General features: G+C 41.0%; 1 protein-coding gene across 1 annotated transcript; it reads left to right on the top strand.

Annotated features, from left to right (window-relative positions):
* Positions 1–1,821: 1,821 nt before the first annotated feature.
* LBH (LBH regulator of Wnt signaling pathway) lies at positions 1,822–22,322 on the top strand. The gene is made up of 3 exons (XM_034427968.3): positions 1,822–2,739; positions 6,923–7,022; positions 19,770–22,322. Exons 1-3 carry the CDS (start codon positions 2,714–2,716, stop codon positions 19,956–19,958), a joined length of 315 nt encoding a protein of 104 aa, XP_034283859.1. The 5' UTR covers positions 1,822–2,713; the 3' UTR covers positions 19,959–22,322.
* The last annotated feature ends 1,434 nt before the right edge of the window (positions 22,323–23,756 follow it).

Raw genomic sequence — 23,756 nt, forward strand, 5'->3', positions numbered from 1 at the left:
AAAACCAGTCACAAGTCCTTTTTTTTTCAACAGCATAACTTTGAATGGCCACTAAACCATGGTTGTAAGTTGAGGACTACCTGTATTTATATAGTCAGAGAGGCAAAAGCTACACAAGTGCAGCAAAGATTTCTTTTAAAAAATTGATTACATTTAAAATTGTAATTTGATTAAATGCATGAGTAGAGATAATTATATTACATTTAATATTTAGTATCAGACTGCATCAACCCAAGCTTATTCTCTTTCTTTGCCCACCCCACCATTTTTATTTATTTATTTATTTTGCATGGCAATTCCAACATGCCACCCAAGGCTGGAGGGAATTGTGCACTTCTACTGTAATACTGCAAATTCTAAAAACTAAATGAATCTGGTGATCGTTCTTGCTAAAGGCAGGCTGACGTGGAGACCCAGGGAAAATGCTACGTGGTTGTTTCCATATCTAGTGCACTACAAAATAAAGCACTGTGGATTCTCGCTTTAAAACTAAAATGTTTTTTTTTCCTAATAATAACAGTAAGAGAGTTGGAAGAGCCTTGGAGGTCATCTAGTCCAACCCTCATGCAGACCTATAGTAGGGATTCGAACCGCCAATTTTTCTCATCGACAAACTCAGCATCTTAGCCACTGAGCCATCTAGCCAGGTGTCTTCATGGACATATTGTCTTATTATTGACATAGTGTCCTAGTGTCTCCATGGACATATTCCTGGCAGCCGTACAGAAGTGTTTCCCATTTCCTGGACATTTCACTGCCCATCCTACTACACATCATTGAGATGTCTGTTAGCCAGAATGCAGCCAGATCTGACCAGTTTAGCTCCAGGATGACCAGGAGAAATGGTTATCTCTTGAGCATTTCAACTTCAGTCATTTAAATGAGGATTCTGGTTAAGGAACAGCTGAAAAACCTGCAAGTTAGTGTTGGTGCAACACCATCATAGTTCAATCACACATTGTGTTTAACATTATTGTTTAAAGATATCCACCCTAGTTTCCCCTAACATAGGTGACCTTTCCAGATGCATGTACTTCAGCTCTCCAAATTCCCCAACCCCCATTGCTGAGAATTCTAGGAACTGAAGTGCATGCAGCCGAAGAAGGTGGCGCCCTCAACGCGATCTGTGAACTCCCTCATCTGGTGAAATTAAGAATATCTACACTCATGGATACAAAGCCTGTATGAATGGATTAAAAAAAAACAGATAAGAATAGCAGATTTATATGCAGAAAGTCCCGCAAATCCAATTTCTGGAGGGTAGAAAAGACCCCTTGAGAACTGCTGCCCGTTGGTGACATCAATACAGAGCTGCCCACCTCACCTCTGAGAAAGAAATGAAAAAGCAACTCTCTTTTGTTCTTTTTGTCCCTTCTCGTGGGAAAACAATTCGGCAGCACCAAAGCACACATTCGAAACACACCCTGTTCCTTTCTCCCAAACGCTAAAAATAATTCCTATTTTGGAGAGACGGAAGCCAAACACAAAAATCACCCGGTTTAGCAATTGATGGCCCTGCAACGCTGCAAACTCCGCCCACTTTCCCAAGGATTATTATTCCCGGTTTAGGAAACTAAAAATAGGAACCAGCCTGACCCATATCCCGCAGTTCCAGAGCAAAATAAAATAAAATAAAACGGGGGAGGGAAAGCATCGGCTTCCTCAAGGAAGCGCATTAACTATTGCTTCAGTCCTTGCAGTCTGCGCGCACCCGCGCATGTATTTGCGTATTTTACTGTATTTTTTTAATGGAAGCTTCAACGCAGCTGGTGGGAGGAATAAACGGGTTTTTCTGACGGAGGCGAAAGGTCCGCCTTTTCCGAGTGTACGAAAGCAGGTTACGGCGAGCGCTCGTAAAATCCATTATTATGAATGAAACGCCGTATCTGAATGCATCTTCCGGCGATTTTCCTCAAGGATCGTATTCTGCTTCTGCAGGAGATTCTGGCGTCGGCAAAGGCTCCGCTCACCCTTCCCAGAAGAATTATTTCTCACAGGGAGAGGGAATGTTTTAAAAAAGAATTATTTCTCACAGGGAGAGGGATGCTTTAAATACTTTTCCCTTTAAACCCGTAGCCACGCATTAAAAAGAAGAAGAAGAAGAAGGTGGTTTGGGGGGTGGGGCGGAGAGAGGGAGAAACCGGAGGAGGGTTTATGGCCAAACTTGGATCGACTGAGATCAGCGTTAGGTAACAAGGCGCACCAGCGGCAAGCCGGGCTCGTGCCGAAGATGATGCCAGAGGTGGCCGTCCAATAGGAACGCCCCGCAGTCCCGCCGCTTTTCTTCCGCGGCGCAGCACTGGCTTTACAGGCCGAACGCACAAAACCATTCATGAATTTTGTGACATCATCGGAGGGAGAGGGCGGGCTTTGGTGAGCCTAGACACGCCCCCCTCGTCTATAAAAATAGCTCTCAAACTCTTTGTGCTGGTCAGTTTAGTGGAAGCAAACCTGTAGCTGCGGCGGGTGGGAGAAAAACGCTTTCCCCGAGCAGCTTCAACCCGAAAAGAAAAAAGAAAAAATCCGAACGGGGCGTTTTTAACCTTCTGAGAGATCTCCTGACCAGAGTTTCTCACGGGGAAGCTTAGCCCCTTTTCTCTCTCTCTTTTGGTTGGTTTAGTTCTAGTTGGTCTCCCCCCTTCCTCCTCCTGCACGACTCCTGTGCTGAGCTACAAAAGGACGTTGGGTCGACCTCTTTGTCAGGACTACATACATGTCTGTATTTTTCTCCATTCGTTGGTGAGTAACGTGGCTCTGCGGTGTGGCTGGCGGGGCTCGAGGCGTTGAAATTGGGGAGAGGTTTACTTAACGCCACCTTTGCGAGAGCCCGCCTGGACGGAGAACTTCAAGGAATGTTGGAAGGGCTGAAGGCGCGGGAGGGAGAGACAAAGGAAGGACGGTGGGGAGGGGCGCCACGAACACAAGCCGTGGGCGCGTCCCTCCAGTCCGGCGCAAAACGGGGGCAGGACGGCGCCTGCGGTCCGAGCCTTGTCCCGGGTCACCCGCAAGCGGGTCCCGCTGAGCTCTTTCGGGAGCCCGAAGTCTACCCAGAAACGGCGGGTGGCGTTCCGGAAACCTCCTTAGCAGTCTCGGCACGTCCTATTGCTGGGGGGGGGGGGGGAGAGGAGAGAGGAGAGGTTGCTTCCGAAGCGCTTCTTTTTATCCGTCGCTTGTCCTCCGCTTCACCGCGCCAGGAAGAGCCGGTTCAGGCGGATCTGGGCTTCCTGCGAGAAGGGGGGGAGGCTGTGGTGGAGGAGTCGGTCGGTTGCGGGGCGAAGGCGGCAGCTCTCCTCTCGCGAAGGCAGGCGGGGGGAGGGGTTGGTGGTGTCTGCATCGAGGCTGCCTGCTTCCGATGAGGTCCCCGGGGGGGGAAAGGGGGATTTTTTTTTTTTTTTGTCAGCAAGTGTTAATTTCTTCCAGCTGGAGCTCCATGGAGAAAACAAAACAGCTACTACTGGTTTGGTTTCTGTGGAAAAATAAATAAATTACCGGCACAGCAGCTGTTTTTTTTCCACCCGGTATTCCTAATTGCAACTGTTTAGCTCCCTAGGTTTTTAAAAAAAAAAAATCTATGGAGCACTATCCCAGTGGGGATGGGGGGCATCAGGGGTATTAGAGTCCGAACAAAAGAACTGGTCTGTTAGAAGAATTCTGCCGATAGTGATAAAGATTCCCAAAGATTTTTTTTTTCCGTTTCCTTATCTGGGTTTCTCCCCCCAACCCCACCCCAAGAGGTGAGACGCTATTTCGAGCTGAAGAAAACTTAATGGCAGTAGGAAGTTTGCCGCTAAACAGCTGCTGTTTTTCAACATGGTTAACAAAGGCAGGAGGCTGGTTACTCTGGAAAGGGTGCTGCAACAATTGCTGCTTTTTATTTATTTGTATTCTGCCTTTATTATTTTTACAAGTGACTCAAGGCAGCAAACAAATCCAACACACCTTCCTCATCCTATATTCCCCATAACAACCCTGTGAGGTGGGTTGGACCGGCCCAAAGTCATCCAGCTGGCTTTCATGGATAAAGTGGCACTTGAACTCACTATCTCCTGCTTACTAGCCTTGTGCCTTAGCCACTAGACCAAATTATTCTTCCAGTTGGGAAGTAATAACCTTGATGGAGGGGGGGCAGGGGGAGAGAAAAATGGACTTAAGATTTTGTCATTTGCCTTATGGGTATTTCAAGTAACTCAGAAGCCCTGGTCCATCATCCTGAATGTGGGTGAATATGGTACAGTAAGCCATAGTGGAGAGCAAGGGGTTCTGGATAGGAGTTCAGAAACTCCTGGTTCCATCGGATTTATCCCCAAGTTTGACAATTTGAACTTGCACAAAAACTGGGGCTCCAAATGTGCATTTTATGGCAGGTGCACCCAATGGGTTAGGCTTGCACTTTAGAACTGAGTGCAGCCCGATTTCTTTGTTGTTAAGAAGAGGAGTGAGCTGCGGCAAAGTTGTATAACCGCCTTCCTGGAATGTTTTCAAGAACGGCTGGCTTGATGTAAGTAAGGATGCTTAAAGTATTTTTGTCTTTTGGCAGAGAGCACGAGGGCAAAAATAGCTCCCCCTCTCAGATATTAAGCCCTGATGTGCATATATTCCCATTATCTCTGTGTATTGCTTCATCTCTTGACAAATGCCATTAGAAGAATAAAATACCTTTTAAGCAGACAGATAGTAAATTCTTAGCAGTTTTGCCAGAATTCAGTAGTCTGAGTACAAGTGGCAAGTAAGACACAAAATATGCATCTCTTCTGAAAAGAACTAGTGCAGAAACAGTGTAAGGAAAGTGAACTTTTCTCTATAAAATCTGTGAGATGAAATGCTTAGATCTTTGGCAACTGATTTATTTTATTTTATTTGATGAATTTTCTTGTTGCTTTACATATTGTTCTGTTTGCAGACACTCCAACTTGGATGGTTCCCTGGCCAATTAACTAACGTTTATATACCTTGTTAAAAAAAACCAAACTCAAGAAACCAATGTTCCATTTAGCTGCAACATTTTTTTGTTTTCTATTCTGATTGTCTTAAAGTCTAGCTGTTTGGCTGACCTCAAATCTGTATCACAATGTTATTTCCCCATTTTCTTGCAAACAAAGACACTTGAAGATTTACTCCCCAGTGTTACTGATAGCTCAAAATCATTCTCCTAGATAATTCTGACCAACTTGTTGCCTCTTCACCAACTGTTAGAGCTTAAGGGATGAGGATACTTTTCTCTGCTGTGAAGCGAGTTGTAGCACCCCCATTAGGGAGGTGGGTGGGGGGGTGAAGTAAGATGTGTATGTATGTATTCTGAGGACAAGATGCAAGTCTTGTTCCCCAAGATAGGTAAGACCAAGGGACAAAGAGTAGGAAAGAAAGAAATCAACGGTGTTTTCAGTCTTTTTTACCTGGAATATGCAAAACTAAATGTTGCTTCCCTTGAATATATAGCTAAAATGCATAGGAGCATGCATTGCTTTTTTTAAAAAAATAGGTATATGGCTGCCCATTTTTCAGACAACTCTGGGTATCTCCAATAATGTTTACTTACTTTTTTAGTCTGTAATTAAAATCTAAAAGTGTAAGCTCTTCCCAGCAGCAGAAATTTCTTGTGATAACTTAAAAGTACAATATGCATCCTAGTATTATAATATGCTCTAATGATACCATTGTTACTTGTGCAAGTGATTCCTTGGGATGATCTGGCTAATTGTTTTTAAGCTAAGCAAAGCTGATGCTGGACTTTCAGTATTTGCACTTAAAGTATTAATTTAGAAAAGCAGCAGGTGCTGTAAGAGCAAGCAAGGACTAAAGACCAATCTCATGACTGACTGGTACAATATAACCTCTACCCATTATGGTTTAGCCACTGGTGATTGATGGGTGCACATTCTTTATATTGACATTCTTGTGGGTTATCTGGAGTAAGTATTCTAAAAGATGTCTTTCAGTGTAGAACAGCCAATGACCTTGCAATACTATTTCTTTATGGCAGCCTTATGCTACAAAATGCATTGTTTTTATTTCTATTGAAACTTAAGTAGGTGCAAGAAACTTTAAAGAAATGTTGTGCTGGGAAATTGAGATGGAATTAGCACATGCTAAAATACAGAAGTTGCTTGCTTGCATGCATGTAAAATGTACTTTTGCTTTCAAAATAAATTATACTGGAAACAATGAGTATAAGGCTGAAACTGAAATCGGGGCTATAGAATGAATCATCATGAAACCTTCAGGTGACTTAGGTGGTTTAAAATTCTTAACTCTGAAGCCTTCACAGAATCTGTAGGGATAGTGTTTTTCAACCTGTTCCAAAATAGGTTGAAGTACTTTCTTTCCAAAATAACTATTTTTATTTATCAAATTTGTTTGCTGTCCATCTTGCAGTTCAAGGTGACTCTCAATTAAAACTGGATATATGCATTGGCTCAGTGGTGATATACGTGGTGGCTCAGTGGCTAAGACGCGGAGCTAGTCGATCAAAAGGTCGGCAGTTCAGCAGTTTGAATCCCTAGTGCCGCGTAACGGGGTGAGCTCCCATGAATTGTCCCAGCTTCCGCCAACCTAGCAGTTCGAAAGCATATAAAAAAATGCAAGTAGAAACAATAGGGACTATCTTTTGTGGGAAGGTAACAGCGTTCCGTGTACCTTTGGCGTTTAGTCATGCCAGCCACATGACCACAGAGACGTCTTCGGACAGTGCTGGCTCTTCGGCTTTGAAATGGAGATGAGCACTGCCCCCTAGAGTCGGGAACTACTAGCACATATGCGCGAAGGGAACCTTTACCTTTATATGCATTGAAATGGTTTAAGTTTCTTAATCTGTACTAGAATTCCTTATCAATATGGAGTCCCAGGTCTTATTTGCTTATATACTATTAATTGCGACTGAATAAAAGGGTAATTGCTGATGTTTTCTCTCTGTCTTTGTTTCCAGCCCTGATTATTTGAGATCAGCTGACATGACTGAGGTGATGAGCGCTCCAACTATGGATGAGATTGGTTTAAGCCCCCGCAAGGATGGCCTATCCTATCAGGTAAATTCACTGCCATGCAAAAAACTTTAGTGCAGCTAACTAACTGCAAGTTGCTAATGGATTCAATTGGATTAGATAGTAATCTCTTTAGAAGGCTGATGAATTAGTTCTTAATATTTTAAAATGTTCAAAGCTATTTGTAATGTTTCCTTGGCAAGAGCAGTTAGAAAGCACAGAATCAGACTGTTAGAATGTTTTGGGTTTGGAGGGATTTTGGATGGACTTATTTACAAGTAAATGTATAAACAGTTTGAAGAAAAAGTTCTATTGAAGAATCTAGCAGATAAATTCACAAAGAATAAGACCTGCTTCTTATAAGAGATAAATGGTACTAAACATTATGATTATGTCTTTCTCAATACCGGCTATTTAGGTTCATTCAAAATATGGGTGATGGGCTTAATCTGGATGTGTGTGGTGGTATTGCAGTTTCTATTAAGGACTAGATGTCCTGTTGGATCTCTTGTGTGTTCTGTTGGATCTAGATCATTGGCAAGAAAGGTCTTTTATCACCTTTGGGTAATATATTGGTGTTAATCCTGGAGTGGGTGTCAGCAATGTGCAGCCCCAGAGCCACATGCAACTCTTTCGGCTCCCTGTGGTGGCTCCCTGTCGGCTGGCTAGCCCTGCCCCTCGCCCTCCCCTCCCCGTCACTCTTCCTGTTACCTCCTGAGAAGGTAAGAGCAACGGCGGGGATGGAAACTCACTCCAAACGAGAGGGAAGTGCCCTTGTACTTGCCTCTCATCTCGCGGAGGCTTCTTCTGGTGCTTCTTAATGCTGTGTGCACCTCGGTCGCTTGGGGAGACGCGTGTCTTGCTCTCTGCCCCGAGATGTTGGCCTGGGCTGGCTACAGCCGATGCTTCGCATTGTAAACAGTGTCCCCTCCTCATCCTGGAGCCCATTATGATGCAGTGCATCAGCCGCAGCTGGCCCGGGACAGTGTCTCTGTGCAGAAAGTAATTCACGCATCTCCCCAAGCAACCGAGGTGCGCATAGCATTAAGAAGTGTCAGAAGCCTCTGTGAGATGAGAGGCAAGTACAGGGGCGTTTCCCTCTCATTTGGAGCGAGTCTCCATCCCCGCTGTCACCCTTATCTTCTCAGGCTACGTGAGGAGTGACGGGGAGGGGAGGGTGAGGGGCAGGGCCAGCCAGCCGACAGGGAGCTATAGCAGGGGGATGAAAGAGCTTCATTTATCTGGGAACCTGCAATGACTCTTGATTTAAATCATATGGTAAAAAGCACCCAAAGAAGAAGAAAGAACATCAGGAAAAAACAAAACAAAAACCCAACCCTCGTCTGTTTTTAGAAAGGGTTCAAGAGGGAGCACACACACACACACACACACACACACACACACACACACACGAGAGGGGGGGGAAGAGAGAGAAGGGGGGAAGAAAGAAAGATGAGAGAGAGAAAAGGGGAGAAAAAAATGAGAAAATGATGGAGGGAGAGAATGAGAGAGGAAAAAGAGAGAAATGAGAGGAGGGAGAGAGAAATAAGGGAAAAGAAGGAAACAAATGAGGGAGAAAAGGGAGAGAAAGAAAAAGGAGGGAGAGGAAAAAGAAAAATGAAAGGGAGAGAGAAATAGAGAGAAAAGGGGAGAAAAAGATGAAATGATGGAGAGTATGAGAGGAAAAAGACATGAGGGAGAGAGAGAGAGAAATGAGAGAGATCTGGAGGGAAAGAAAGAGAGAGGGAAAGGGGGGAAACAAATGAGAGAGGAGAGAGAAAGAAAGAAAGAAAGAAAGAAAGAAAGAAAGAAAGAAAGAAAGAAAGAAAGAAAGAAAGAAAGAAAGAGAAAGAGAGAAAGGGAGAGGGAGAGAAAAAATGAGAGAGAGGGAGAGACCCATTTCCCACAGAAAACACCCGGAACCATCAAACCCTGGTAGGTGTAGCTGGGGCAGGTCATGTCCCTGGGTGGGAGTGAGGTTGAGTTGGCCACGCCCACCCAGGTTTTGTGGCTCCCAGTGTTTTTATTTTCTGTGGGAAACGGGTCCAAATGGCTCTTTGAGTGTTTTAAGTTGGTGATACATATTTTGGTGGCCTTGAAGGTTGGATTACGATGATCTCTCCATAGGATGGTCCTTGAAGATGACTCTGAAGAGTGCACCTGACCCAAGATGCCCTCACCCAGAGGGTGAGGGCATCATATCACTCACAGAACTGAAGCAACCACATTGTTGTCCCACCACTGATACATTTAACAAGAATATCTAATTGTGCTATTTTTCATATTGCCTCCTAGAACTTGGAATAAATTTGACATTGAGTAAGCCTTCCTTGTTATACTTTAGTAGCATACTTTAGTTTAAGAGGAGTGGTTAGAATGTGGTATTGCAGGCTAGCGCACTGCCAGGAGTTCGATTCTCATTGGCTCAAGGTTGACTCAGCCTTCCACTCTTCCGAGGTTGATAAAAGTAGGACCTAGATTATTGGGAGCAATATGATGACTCTGTAAACTGCTTAGAGAGGGCTATAAAGCACTATGAAATGTTATTGCTATTGCTAATGTATAGCCTTACAGCATTTCTTTCTACTCTTGCTTTGATAACTTTTTGTTGTTTTTACAAATTCTTGGTTGGATATAGTGGTTGGTTACTTTGGATGTTGTTATATTAGTGTTTGCAAGCCTGAAATGGAAGTGAAAAGCATATAAATGGTATAAATTACATGCATGAGTAAATGTTGTTTCATTCAGATCCAATTTGTGGATAACCAATCTGTCTTATCACTATAGAGACAGAATAACCAGCTGTATAGAGCTTTGATCTGATTGAATACTACTAGAGTTTTTTCAACATATTTCTGAATAAATACAGGTAGTCCTCCACTTATAACAGTTCATTTAGTGACGGTTCAAAGTTACAATGGCACAGAAAAGAATGACTTGTGACTCTTTTTCACACTTACGACCATTGCAGCATCCCAATGGTCACATGATTAAAATTCAGTTGCTTGGCAACTGGTTCATATTTATGATGGCTGCAGTGTCCTGGGTCATGTGATCAGCTTTTGCAACCTGACATGCAAAATCAACAGGAAATAAATGCAAAGATTCACTTAAAACGGTAGCAAGAAAAGTCATAAAATGAGGCAAACTCACCTAACAAATGTTTCACTTAACAACATAAAATTTGGGCTCAATTGTGGTCATAACTTGAGGACTACCTATGTGTAGGTTGCACAGTATAAAGTGGGCAATTTGATTTTGTAAAGCGATGGCAGGTTTCGCTTAAGCATTTTCTAATCCCATTAGGATTTTCCCCCTTAGCTGCTCTTAACTCTGCTCTGTCTTGAATGGAAGGTGTGTAGGTCACTTCTGACTTATCTTTCACATTCAATTATCTCAGAAAATTTCCTTTAGGTGAATGGTAGTGCAAGGAATCTGTTAATTCAGGCTAATTTTAACAATGTTTTTTTAATCTTGATTTTGGAATGAATCCCAGTGGAAAAATACAGTTAGCAAACATTGCATCAGAACTGAAAAAAGCCACATGAATTTCCAGTGTAAGGCTCAAGGGTCTTAACTATTTTGAGACTGACCTGAATTAGAATAAGTAAACTTTGTGTTTCAGATAACTTTGGCCAGCTGGATTGAGTTCAATATGTTTAGACTACCAATACAACTTCTACTGAGTGAAGCAGAAGCACTGTTAAATCAATGGCCTTAAGCACATTGCTTTTTGCTTATTCCTGCCCACAAAGTCTTGGCAGTGTTTGGATTTGGGATGATTTTATGACTATATTTTGGCTCATAAATCATCCAAACTGCCAGCAATTCAGATTTTAAAGTGTTTTTGAAGACTGTTTTCTTAATCTCTATCTCACAGAACAAAAACAATTCTAAGGTTATGCTAGATGGCATAGTCTCTTGTCTTATAAATATACTAGAATTTATGCAGTTTGAACTTGATCTAGAAAAAGTTTGTGGCCATTAACTTCGATAACTCATCAAACCAGAACCTAGAATTCAGTGATTTAAGGGAGTTAAAGCCCTGAAACTCATTTGTTTTATTAGCAAAAATCGCCATTTAGAACGACTAGAAGTTTGGCTTTGTCCTCATCCTCACTTGTGCTATGCCTATACCACTAGTTCAGATCGTTGTAGGGTGCTAAAATGATTATCTAAACTACAGTATGGATTCATTGCTTGCCTATATATTTGCAAGACAACATAATTGGATGCTAGTATTCTTTAGAGAAACACTGTCTACACATGGTTTTTTCTATGTTCTAAATCAGAGGCGCTCAACCTTTTGGGCACCAGGGATCGGTTCCATGAAGAAAGGTTTTCATAGGCCAGAGTGGATGTGGTTTTGCATGCTACCTGCATCCCGCAGATGAGGCTTTGCTTGTTTCCGCAGCCCAGTTGCTGGCATGCTGCAGACTGGTTCCAGTCCACAAACGGGGGGTTGGGGACCCCTGTTCTAAATAGAAATATTACCCGCATTTTAACTCTTATCTGATTAAATAATAGGTGGAAATTACATTTAAAAACTTTTAAATTAAATTGAAAAGTTTGCTTACCACTGAAAAGCTGAAGATCCAGATTTTTTTTTTTAAATTTATAATATAAATTTATAAGGCTGGTGAAACCATTATGACTCTAGCCATATACAGTACATGACTTGAAAATGACAAATGGTAGCTCTAGGATTTCTTGGTGAACCTGAACACAAATCTGCAGACCAGTTTAGATCTTCAGAGTTTCTGCTGCTATAAAATTGGGACCTGTAGGTTCCTTGTTATCTCTCGGAAAACATCTAGAGATACACCAGGGGGTAGATACTAATCTACACACACACACACACACACACACACACACACACACACACACACCTGGTTCAGAGGTTAGAGGAGCGTTTTTTTTCTCCTTGTGAATCTGAAAGAGGAAGCCACTGGAAACTGAAGAGAACTGTATTTTTCTAGAAGGTTACTATATTGTAGTATTGTTCTGATGATTTCTAATTCTACATAAAAAATTATCCAGCCTTAGGACATGATTTTGTTTCTGGGATGGACAGAAAAAAAAATCTGCTCATCCTAATCTATTACTCCTACTAAAAAATGTCTGTATTGCATTGTTCACTTTCAAATGTCAGCGTTCCCCAAAGTAACAGCTGCCCGCTCCAATCAAATCGGGAAGTGCAACAACTCAAATGTGACCTAGAGAGTTATTTCCCTCCTGTTCTGAGTTCTCAATCAGCTGCTAAGTAATGCATTTATGAATAAGCAAAGCTGCAGAATTGCATCTGTCTTCAAGACTTGGATAGGAATTCCAGGAAGAAACAATGGCCGCCTGTTCTGACCACAACACCGCCTTTGCAAGCCATGCCTGGGGCTGTATCCTAAAAGTGGGTGGAGTCAGGACCGATTTGGGTAGGAGTTTGTAGAAGTTTTAAAAGGTGAAATGGCTGCTTTAAGAATCTGCAAAACTATCCATTTCGCCCCTTAAGTCCCCATCCCAATTTTGGTGGGGGCATATTTTGGAAATTACCAAATGGTTCCCAACCTTTACAGCTTGGCAGCCCGTCGGGGAAAAGGGAATCTGGTCACTTGTGCAAGTCGAGTTGTGCATGCACACATGTGCGCTGGCCTGCCACTCACACGGCCCAGTTCTAAATAGGTCACGGCCCAGTACTGTGCTGTGGCCCAGCGGTTGGGGACCCCTGCCTATACACTGTTATTTTTTAGAAGCCCACTCTGGAAATTACCAAGTAGATGCCACTTGAAGCTACTGGATCATATTTTAGATAACCTGGAATGGGATAAAGATAAAAAAGTGATCTAGCTGGAGTGGATTTGAAGCTTTCTCTCAGCGATCCTAAACAAACCTTGACAGCCGCAAACTACGCTGAAACCAGAGTCAGAGAGAAAGTTGGCACTCTCCCTTTTTATTCTTTTACCGCCTCCCATATGCGTTGTCGAGAGTTGGAGCACTCTAAGCTTTTCTATTGCTTGATTTTGGCTTGGTTCTTTACAAGCATCTTTGATTGAAGTTTTGCATTGTTTTTCAAAGAAAAAGGTTATTGATAACTATTTAACTAATAGTTATTATTAATTATTAACTAGTGATAACTATAAATTAAATTCATAAATTCATTTAATCACATATGGAGAGGGGAGGGATGTGTCAGCAACCCTGCTCTCTTTTTCTCTTTTTCAAGGAGAAAGAGACACACAACAGAGTATAGGTAGCCCTTGACTTAACAACAGTTCGTTTAATGACCATTCAAAATTACAACAGCACTAAAAAAAGTAACTTATGACCGGTTTTCCCAGTTGCGACCTTTGCAGCACCCCCATGATCATGTGATCAAAATTCAGTGCTTGGTGGCTGGTTCATACTTACGACCACTGCAGTGTCCCAAGGTAACCTGATCCCTTTTGCGACCTTCTGACATGGAAAGTCAATAGGGAAGCCAGATTCATTTAACAACCAGTTTATTCAGTGATTCACTTAACAACTGCAGCAAGAAAGGTGGCAAAACCAGGCAAAACCGATTTAATAAATATCTCACTAAACAACAGAAATTTTGGGCTCAATTGTGGTTGTAAATTGAGGATTACCTGTAACTTGGTTTGACTTTGGATTTTGATTCTAATAAGCCTTATCCAGAATGAAGAATCGTAGCCCAAAGCATTTGGAATGCATGTTTGTCTTTAGACTAGAACCTTTAGGCTTTTTCTAGGTATTTTTGTTTGTTAAATTTGAACCCCCATCCAGTTTTAGCTTATCTGAGTGGTACCATTTTGGGCAAGCAGCAGTGATTTTGCATATTTAAAATTCACAATCTATTCCCACCCCAATGTACTCCACGTAAAAACTAGCCCAGCTTTCTTGTCTAATGGACATTATTTCTTTTCTTGTATGAAAGAGCTTTTCAACACAGCCTTGAGAAATAAAGTCCAGTATTATTGAAGGTGACTAATGTTAACTGTTAAAATTGGCTTTCTCTAGCCTGGCAAACTGCAGACGTCCTGGATTACTGCTTCCAGCCATCCCTCAGCTAGAATTGCCAATGCTGGTTGGATGCTGGAGGCTTTAGTCCAACATCAGGAAAGTGCCAGGTCAAAGAAGGCCTCTTTTGCTAAATAAATAGCAAATGGAAGCCAGGAAACACATCCAGAATATACATAGACTTTGGGACTTGTAATAGTGTTGTTAATGTATGGGAACTCTTCTTGCTCTACATTTTATTAATATCAACATGCAGCTGAAAGCGGCAAAATGGCAAACATTTCTAATTTAATGGTGAGTGAATATCCCAACGTTCTTGTTCCGTGAATTTTATTCTTTTTAAAATGTTGTTTGACTATTGAAACAAAGGCTTTGCTAATTTTCACCCTGAACTTGGGATCGCATCCATTATGTCCTCCTATTTTCCTTTCTACCTGGAAATTACTATGTTCTTTTTTCCAAGTTGATCATTAATGATAATTGACTCTAGCACTAATCATAGTATTTGAAACTGAAGTTGACTTAGGACTAAAATATCCCTACTCTGCTGTCAAAATAATGTTGTGTTGAAATTCCTTTAAAAAGAATTTTTAAAAAACCTCAGAATAGAATCTGAAGTGATGACCATTGAGGCAGCCTTTCATAGTGGCAGCTGGGTTGAATAAACAACATTCAGAGGCAAGTATTCTTTTTCTGTATAGTGTTGTGGCCCACCAGACTCGGACAATGAGGAGGTTGGGGAGCAACTTGGGCCAGTCCTGGAGTCTGGGGAAGGCTCTGATAGATGCTCTGCGTCAGAAGCCAAGATAGAGCCAGGGCCATCCAACATTTCCCAGCTGCTTTCGGAGTCAGAGATAAGTGGGGAAGAACAGCTGGGACCTGTTCCAGATGCGCATATGCGCAGAGCTGTCAGGAGAGGAGAACAACTGAGGAACAGGAGCCGACAAAAAGGCACACATGGACGCTGAATGGCTCCTCCCTGGCTGGGGAATAAATAGAAGCAAAAGGGGAGTGTGGTTGCAGGAAACAACAGTTCGTATTTCTTTCAGAAGATTTGCTTATTGTGGTTTGTGCCTCAGAGACTGATTGCCAGGAATTTAATTTTAATTTGCGACTGGAAGCTCTCAGCCTGGCATTCAAAGCTGATCCGAAAGCAAACCAAGCTGTTGTGTGAAGCAGCGGTGAATTGGAAGCCTGCCAAAGTAGTACCCCAGAATAAGTTTCTGTTTGCAAGGGTGACCCCTTGTAGTGAGATCTCTTCATCTCTTATCTATCAGCTGTAGAAGGAGAAGCAATTCTGGTATACATGATTTGGACTGCACAGCACATTTGTTTTGTTCTGGGCTCTCTTTGTGGGTGTTGTTTTACGCACTGTTAAAGACAAATCTTGCTGAGATCCACCAAACCAAAACCTCTGAACCGTTAATACCGCTGGTGTTCATCAAACCCTAAATTGACCAGCTAGATGACCTGTGGCCTCTGTTTTTGTCATCCTAATGGGGTGGCAAAAAGTAGTCTTAATTGTGTCTCTGGTAGGTTCACTGAAGCATGATGCACATGCCTGGGGTTGCAATGAGACAGTGCAATCAATGGGTTTGGGCTGGTTGCATTCAGATAGCACTGAGTAAATATGCCCCTGCCTCCTCCTGCTAATTTCAGTGAAGGTCTTGTAGACTGTATGGACTAAGACACAGTCAGTAGTCTAGCTAGATGCTTAAAACCTCTTCTCAGTAGTATTGGTTTCCTTACTTGCAAGGCTTGGTTAAGCATTTTTTTCCATTCTGGGGCTAAGTTCAGTCAATTCTACAGGAAGGGGGTGGGGTGTCACTTGGCACAGGAAAAGATGTTTATCTTCAGGTTTTGAGTTTTGTTTTTTTCTCCTCTTTGAGGTGCCTAGCAAATAAGCATCCTTATTATCTATGAATATTCCACATAAAATAATAATAAAAATAATGGTTACTTGTTACTGTATTTGAACAGTTAAGTGATGTCTCTGACATTTGGTTCTTCCTCCTATGGCAGCCACAGAGCACATTCATAATGTACCAGCCTGCTTCCTATGTCTCTGTGGCCTGAGAAAGAGTTTGTTAAATGTTTAGTTGTATAAAAAAATGTTACTGCTGCCATAGATGGTTAGTGAAAAATTACATAAAATGCAGAGCAGAAAGGGGATTTGCAACAAATCCTTCCTTGAAAATTGAACAAAAGCAATGTGGTAGACAATAACAAGCAGCTTTTGGGGACAAAATCTATAACTTAAGCTTTGCTTTTGGCTGGCCAGAATGGCTCCAAAGAGAGTGCAGGATTCTAGCAACAGCAAGGTACAACAACAACAAAATAAAAGTGATGGGTAGAAGGAAGGATAGGTGTCAATATTTCAGCCATAAAATCTGCACTTTGGAATTAATCTTGATAGATACTGTAGACTCAATATATTTGTGGAAGGTAGAGAATAATTGTCTACAGCAGATACTAGTACCTTACACCTGATCTCCAGTATTAAGCAGGATTGAATCTGGTTAGACCTGGATAGGAAACCAACATGGGTTCTCATGAGTTGTAGACTTAACTAAGAAATTGAAAAACTGGATGAAAGCAGCGATAAATCAAGTTGCAAGAAAACTATAGTGTTTGCAAGTAGTCCTCAGGAATTGAGTTCAAGGAGAGGCTAGGTTCAAGTACAGGTAATCCTCGATTTACAACAGTTTATTTAGTGACCGTTCAAAGTTACAACGGCATTGAAAAAAGCGACTTACGATCACTTTTCACACTCATGACCATTGCAGCATCCCCATATGACGAAAATTCAGATGTTGGCAACCGGTTCATATTTATGACAGTTGCAGGGTTCTGGGATCATGTGATCAGCTTTTGGGGAAAGCTGGGGTTGGGGAATCACTTACCAATTTAACTAATGCAACAATTCACTTTAACAAAAGTTTAGCATAAATTTTGGGCTTAACTGTGGTCATAATTTGAGAACTAGCTGTAAAGTTAACATTCAGAGAGGAAGACAATGTTGACTCCAATGCTCAGCTCTCAAAACCACAGAGATAATTTTTAAGTCTCTCTCCTCCTCTTATAAAGAGAAGAGTGCAAGCAATATTCAGCTGAATATCTTCATGGATTAAAATGTCATTATGCAAAGGCTCTTGTTTCTTTGCTTCTATTGACAGCTTATCCTTGTTTCTCTGTCATGTGCTGGGAAATGTGACTTCATTTATTTTCCATTGGGCCATCCATAATCCTTGGGTGCAATTGCAACATCTCATTTTTATGCTTCCTTGATTATTTTAAAAAAGCATGACTTAGTGGAAAAATCCTGACCTCTTCTATCTCTGCAGCTGTTACAGATAAGATTCTTCAGGCTATTTAAATCACACACAAAACATATATATTTGGGGGCTGTTTATTTAAAGAAATCATTTATTCCTTACTTTAAAATGGGGTAGGTCAGCATATTTTCAAAACGGCTATTCCACTTTGACCTAATGTGCTTACCATAACAAAGAAGGTTTAATGCTATTCTGTCCTGTGCTGCTGTTCATTGTAGATATAGGAGGTGTGTTGTTCCCCTACTGAGGATGCATATTGGCTTATCCAAATTATGAACTTCGGGCTTGGCTGCAGCTCATCTCTTCCCCCAAAGGCACCTGATAATGTTGGTTGAGGATAATGGGAATTGTAGTGCTGAACAATTTGGAAATGCTCTGCTGAGGAAAGCAACTTTTATTAAATGCCAACATTTCCCCCCTCTTGAATGGAGATACAAATTTGATTCTTTATACACAACCTATAGAATCCATATAGGGCCCATTTGGTCATCTGATGTGTTTTAATGGTGAAATGGAAACTCCAACTTAGTTTATAAAATACCTAGGATGGAATAGATCAGACATTAATATTGCAGTTTTTCCATATGAGCTTTAATAGATATTAGTGTTATTGGAAGTTTTAAAAAATATCTAGGTAAGTATAGTAGATGGATATTTACATAATACTCAGATTTGTTGGAATGCAGCTCTTAGTATCTCTACGTCAAATGCATGTGCTGGCTTGAGAGCTAGTGTCTAAAACATCTGGGAACACCAGGGTCAGCAAAAAGCTGACTAAGGAAATGTTATCTGTTGAGTATCTGCAAAGAGCTCAGATAGTGGGCCAGTGGAATTGTCAAGATGCATGTTTGCCAACAGTAACATCTGGCAGTACTAACCTGGCCAGAGTAAAATGGCAGATTACTTAATGTAATGGCTGAAGTATATTTGTGTATGATCTGATGTTGGCAAAAATCCAGTGGAGTATCAGGAATAGAGACGAACAACCCTTCCAAGAGGAGAATTTGAGTCATAACATTGTGAGTTGCCTGATGATGTCCAGTTAGTCAAGCATTGCCATAATTCATTCATTATGGGTGACCGAGGCCTAGCTCCAGAACTGAACTATATATAATGATGTTTCGGGAAGTTGATGGGCAGGACATCTATTACATTTTGGATCCTTTGTGCACTATAATCACATTTGATACTTATTTATAGACATTAGACTATCTTGAAGATCAGTTTTCTGAATGACTTTTGTGTACAAATTTGTACACAACATTTGTATGGTCAATATCTCACAAATACAGCAGCTGACAGTAAACATTTAAAAAAAAAATCTAATAACAATCAAGTGCAATGTTCATGAGGTTCAAAAAAATCCCTTCTATTTTACCAATCAAATAGCAGACTAATAATCCATCAGACCTTAGGAAAAACAAAGCCTTTGGCACTTTGAGGAAGGCTGACGGGATCAGGATTGTTTAGACTTTGAGAGGAATGTTTTTTTCCATGGGGGCAAGTGCTTATGATTGAGAAGGCATATCTCCTGTATCCTGCCAGGTGGCATTACTCCATAGAAGGGAACTTACCCATCCTATTGATCAAATGAGCAAATGAATCAAATGAGCAAAGCCAAGCAATCTCATAAATAATCTATACTATCATATAGGGATTCATAAGTGATAATCAGAACCTTAGATTGCACCTAGAACCTTCCCTGTAAGCAAGTGCAGCTCAGGGAACCGTGGTGTTACATGAACATATCATGACATGCTTGTCATGATGTGTTCTTGCATCATGGGAGTTGTAGCTTCCAAATGCTCTTCAAGGCCAGCCTATACAAAATGTGTCACCTAAAAAGCCTGAATATGAAGAATGTCATTGTCAGCTTGTAACCTGCCCATAGAGTGAAGATAGATCTTGTCCAAATTGTAACCATTGCATGAAAGGCATGTTTGTTTTCAGTCAAAGATGTGTTGACTTTAAATCAGGCTGTGAAGACTGCATTCCCTTTGGATGTGGTGATCTTTTGACTGCCATTAGTGCCAAAGTGGGTAAGTGCCATTAGTGCCAAAGTCCTTTTACCTGCCAGCCAACTAGTAAATGCAAGGAAAGAGACAAACTAATGGGAACCTCTGGCTCCCTAGACATTGCTGCTAGCATTCCTTACCAGTATTCATGCCTGCTACTTGAAGTTGTAGATCAATAACATCTGGAGGGCTTTAAAATGATCACCTATGGAAAGCAACAAAAAATTCTCTGAGAATCTCAGCTGCCTATTATGCTCAAAATCTTACAATAAGGTATCATATCAGTTTAATTATAATAATATAGATTTTGAATATGAATATGAAAAATTAAAACATTTTTCATCTTTGAAGTTTATAGCTGTGAATAAATGAAAATCTACTGAAAATACATTGGATTGGAGATACTGATTACTCTAAATCTCTTATTTCAGATTTTCCCTGACCCTTCAGATTTTGATCGTTATTGTAAGCTGAAGGACCGCCTCCCTTCCATTGTGGTGGAGCCAACAGAAGGAGATGTGGAGAGTGGAGAATTAAGATGGCCACCTGAGGAGTTCCTGGTCCAGGAAGAAGAGGAACAGAATTGTGATGAAGCAAAGAAAGAGAGCAAGGAACAGTAAAAGCACCGAAGATTTTCTGTTCTACTCAAGATGTTAGGCCATCTTGAGGGAGAGAGAACAGCTTTCTGAAGGGTCTTTTCTACAAAAGACATTCAATTTTGCACCTGCAAGATCTTAGTTTTTTTCATATTCTCTATTGAGAACTGAAGCGCTTGACGTGACAATCTCCAGCTAAAACTAAGAAAGTTTGGGCAGGCAAAGCAAGCCAAAAATGATTGCCCTTCTCAAGATCATTGTTGAATTCTGTGGTGGTTGCCTGGGGCAGCCAGGAAATTAGAGGGCGCTTTGGTGGAGGAATAGGCCAGCAGGAAGCATGCTTCTTCTGAAGTGTGTGGTATTAGAAGAAATAACTGCAAGTATAAATGCAGCTGAGTTCTGTAAGGGACTGCCTCTGGCTACAAATGCATGAGAATAGTGTTCATCTCTCAAAATCATGCCTTCTCATAGTGTTTTTTTCTGGTTTTATGTGTGCATGTGTTTAGAGGCTGGAAGACAAGCCATTGAAGTGCTCCTATGACATGTTAGGCAGTCTTCCTGCAGAACACCATAGAGGAGCCATGAGTAATAACTAGGTTGGCCTGTAGCCTAGTGTCCTCTTAAAGTTGCACCATCTTTGTCAGGCTGCAGGGTCTGGCATTGGCTTGCTCACCTGATGCACATAAACTATATTTTTTATGTCTTTTCCTTTCTTGGGACCTCTTTAAGCATGCATTTTAACATCGCAATGAATAGCTTTGTATGGCCATTGTGCTGTTGACTGTAGAAATGGCCTTTACTACTTGTTCTGCAGTTATCTTGTTTAGGCTGTAAACAGTCACATTTTGTTTCATTTGGGAGGTGGGATTGGAAGAAATGCTTCTTCAGAAAAAAACTTCAGGAGATTTTGACATGGAAAAAAAAAGTATATTTTTCTTTCCTGCTACTGAAGCTGTTGTTTAACTTTCTCCGTCAGCAATGCATCTAGTTGCTGTGAAATACGGCTTTTTCATCAGGACTGATTTATGATTTAGTCATGCTTTAATGCTGGATCAAGGGCTCATGATTATAGTACAGGGCCAACCAAGGCTGTTAACTAGGAAGATCTTAAGAGAATCGGTATCCCTTTAAAAGCAGGATGGTGAAAGCAGGGCTTATCTTCAAAAACAAAAGGTATTACAGCATCTCAGTATTGTGGAGAAGATAACACTTTTTTGAACCAAGGATTTTTTTTTATTGACTTACCTTGTTCACAGGTTCTAAATTCCCCATTATAATCTCATTCCTCGTGTCCCATATATCTCTCTTCCGAGAAGGCAAACAAATAGTTGGATAAGCTAAATTGGCAGCCTTATTAAAAAGAAAAACTGTGTCTGACTTCTTGGCAGGAAGTTCCACAAAGTTGAAATTTCAAGTACGACTTTCAGATATTAAAAGCCAATAATTCCATATTAATTTTACAGAAACTAAAACTTTGTTAATGTATAAGCATTATAGCCTTATCAAGATAGTCAAAATAATCCTTAGTTTCCCATGATCTCTTCCATTCCTTTCCTACTTCGTTGGAACTCTATGTATGTGCTATATATAAAAGACACACGCATACACACACGTACACTTATTTTTGATACCTCATGAGTAGTAAAATTGCTGGTAATGGATTAGAGTTGCTTGTTGAAATCAGCAGGGTTACTTTTTTCAGTCTCGTCTCGCATGTGTTTTCCACATAATGGCAATAACTTAACAGCTGTGAATCATTGTTACATGTGGATGTGAGATTGTAGGGATGTAGTTGGGTGTTCTTGTGTGTGTGTTTTTCAGCCAAGAACCTGTAACACATATACTACCTGTCTTGGTGGATGTTTGGGCATCACTGAAATTTGTCTTGCACCCTTGACTTGTCAAGGTTGCTTTAAAATGGATGGCTCCAGATGTTTTTTGTATCCTTGAATCTGTTCTTGTCTTGCTGTTCAGTACAATGAGCTTTCACACTTGCACCCAACCTGAATTGCCCTATTTTTTTTCTCCCTTCAAAAGTCACTTTTTGGTTCAGTTTGTCCCAGTTTGAAGTTGTCAAATGTTAACCACTCAGACTCAGAAAAACAAAAATCCTTAATGCTTTAAGGACAGAGTGGGGTTGTTGTTTGTCTTAGAATATTTGCATATCATTTTTCTGCTTTTTTAAAAGATACAATTGTTGCTTGTATTTCTGTCACTTTTGAATGTGTCTGAGGAACAAAGCACTCCAGTGGAACTTTTCCTGTTATATATTACATTCTATATTTCTGTAAAATTCTTTTTTGAGCCTCAGGGAAAAAGCTAGCATTTTTTTCAAACTACTTTTGTCACTGTGACAGTTGTAAATAAAGTTTGAAAATGCTTTCCAAATTCTTAAGAGGTGTTCTATTTATTTACATTATTTAAAGCTTTGGCTTTCCCACAGCCTTTTAAATAAACATTTCTCACAAATTTGGATGAAGGTGGAATCATCTCACTGAACAGAGCAACCATAGCTTCAGTTTATGGCAAAAATGGGGAGAAGAGGAACCATTGGTATAGCGGCAGCACATTCACTGTCCTCTCTTTCACCAAAGCCAGGACGATCTGATTTTTTAAAAAAATCCTTTTGACTATTCTCTACAATGGAGGTAGTGACGCTGTGCCAACCTTGTGTTGATAAGTAAAGCCATTTCTGCAGATGTATCACTGGAAAATGGGCATTTGAATCTCATCCCAACAGAGTATACCTCTGCTACCTTCCTGCACCTCAGGCAGAGCAGTTATGCTGTCCAACTCTTGTGACATGTGAGAAACGTGTGATGGCAGAATGATTGTGGGCTCCTGCTAGAGCAATACTTGCACCATTTCCTTAGCTAGTTTCCCAGGAGAGTACGCACGTAACCAAAGCTGCACATTAACATCGTAAGATCTATTGGGTTGTTGCATAAATGTAAATCCAAATATATAGCAAACACAAGGCATTTCAGGAATAGTTTTAATCTAAAGCAAGCAAATGAAAACATTCAGAAGTGGGGTTTAGGGGAAGCTTTTTCTAAAATATTCCTTTATTCCTTGCCTTCCTTGAGAGGTAGATTTAAGTAGTAAGGCATAGCCCATTATCCACCAGGTTGGCCCTTGTCAATTTTTCTGCATATACACACCCAAAAGACATTTCTACCAAAGCAAAGCAAATGTCCTTGGTTGGAGGAAAGCCATCTTTCTTACTGAGTATCCTCTCAAGGCCCCAAGTCAGGAAGATATCATGAAGTGGAGCCTCACTGCTTTGCACAGAACGTCCCAGAGTTTTCCCCTTTTGAATGGACTCTTGAATGGAGTATAAATTAACTCTTTGCTTGATCCATCAGTGGAGCATGGACTGAGCCAAATGATGTCCCAAAATGGTGTCTCTTCAAGTTAAAGCTTTTAAGATTAAGAATACTATACTTGTAACAGAACATCATTACAAATAAAACTTAACTTGTGAAGGAAAGGATGACTCTTACGTAGTTCTAGAAGTAAAGTGGGAGGAGGTATTGTTTGTTTTTAATTTCAAGGAATTGTCGCTACATAATGCTGGGTTAACATAAAAATTAGCTAGCTAGCTTCTCTAGTTTCCATCCCCATCACAAGGGCTTTATGTTTTGTGTCAATCTAGCTGATCTTTCCAAGGATATTGCATAGAAAATGGGCCTGTACAAAACAGCAAAAACACCTCTTCACAACAGTGAACTCTTTTTCCTCACAAGGAATTGTGGGTCAGTTCCGAGCCTTCTCTGGTATGTTCGATCACCATTCTCTCCTTCCACCCAACCGCTGCTGCAA

This window comes from Pantherophis guttatus, chromosome 1 (assembly GCF_059756535.1).
Source record: "Pantherophis guttatus breed Tessera chromosome 1, ASM5975653v1, whole genome shotgun sequence".
Classification (NCBI taxonomy): domain Eukaryota; kingdom Metazoa; phylum Chordata; class Lepidosauria; order Squamata; family Colubridae; genus Pantherophis; species Pantherophis guttatus.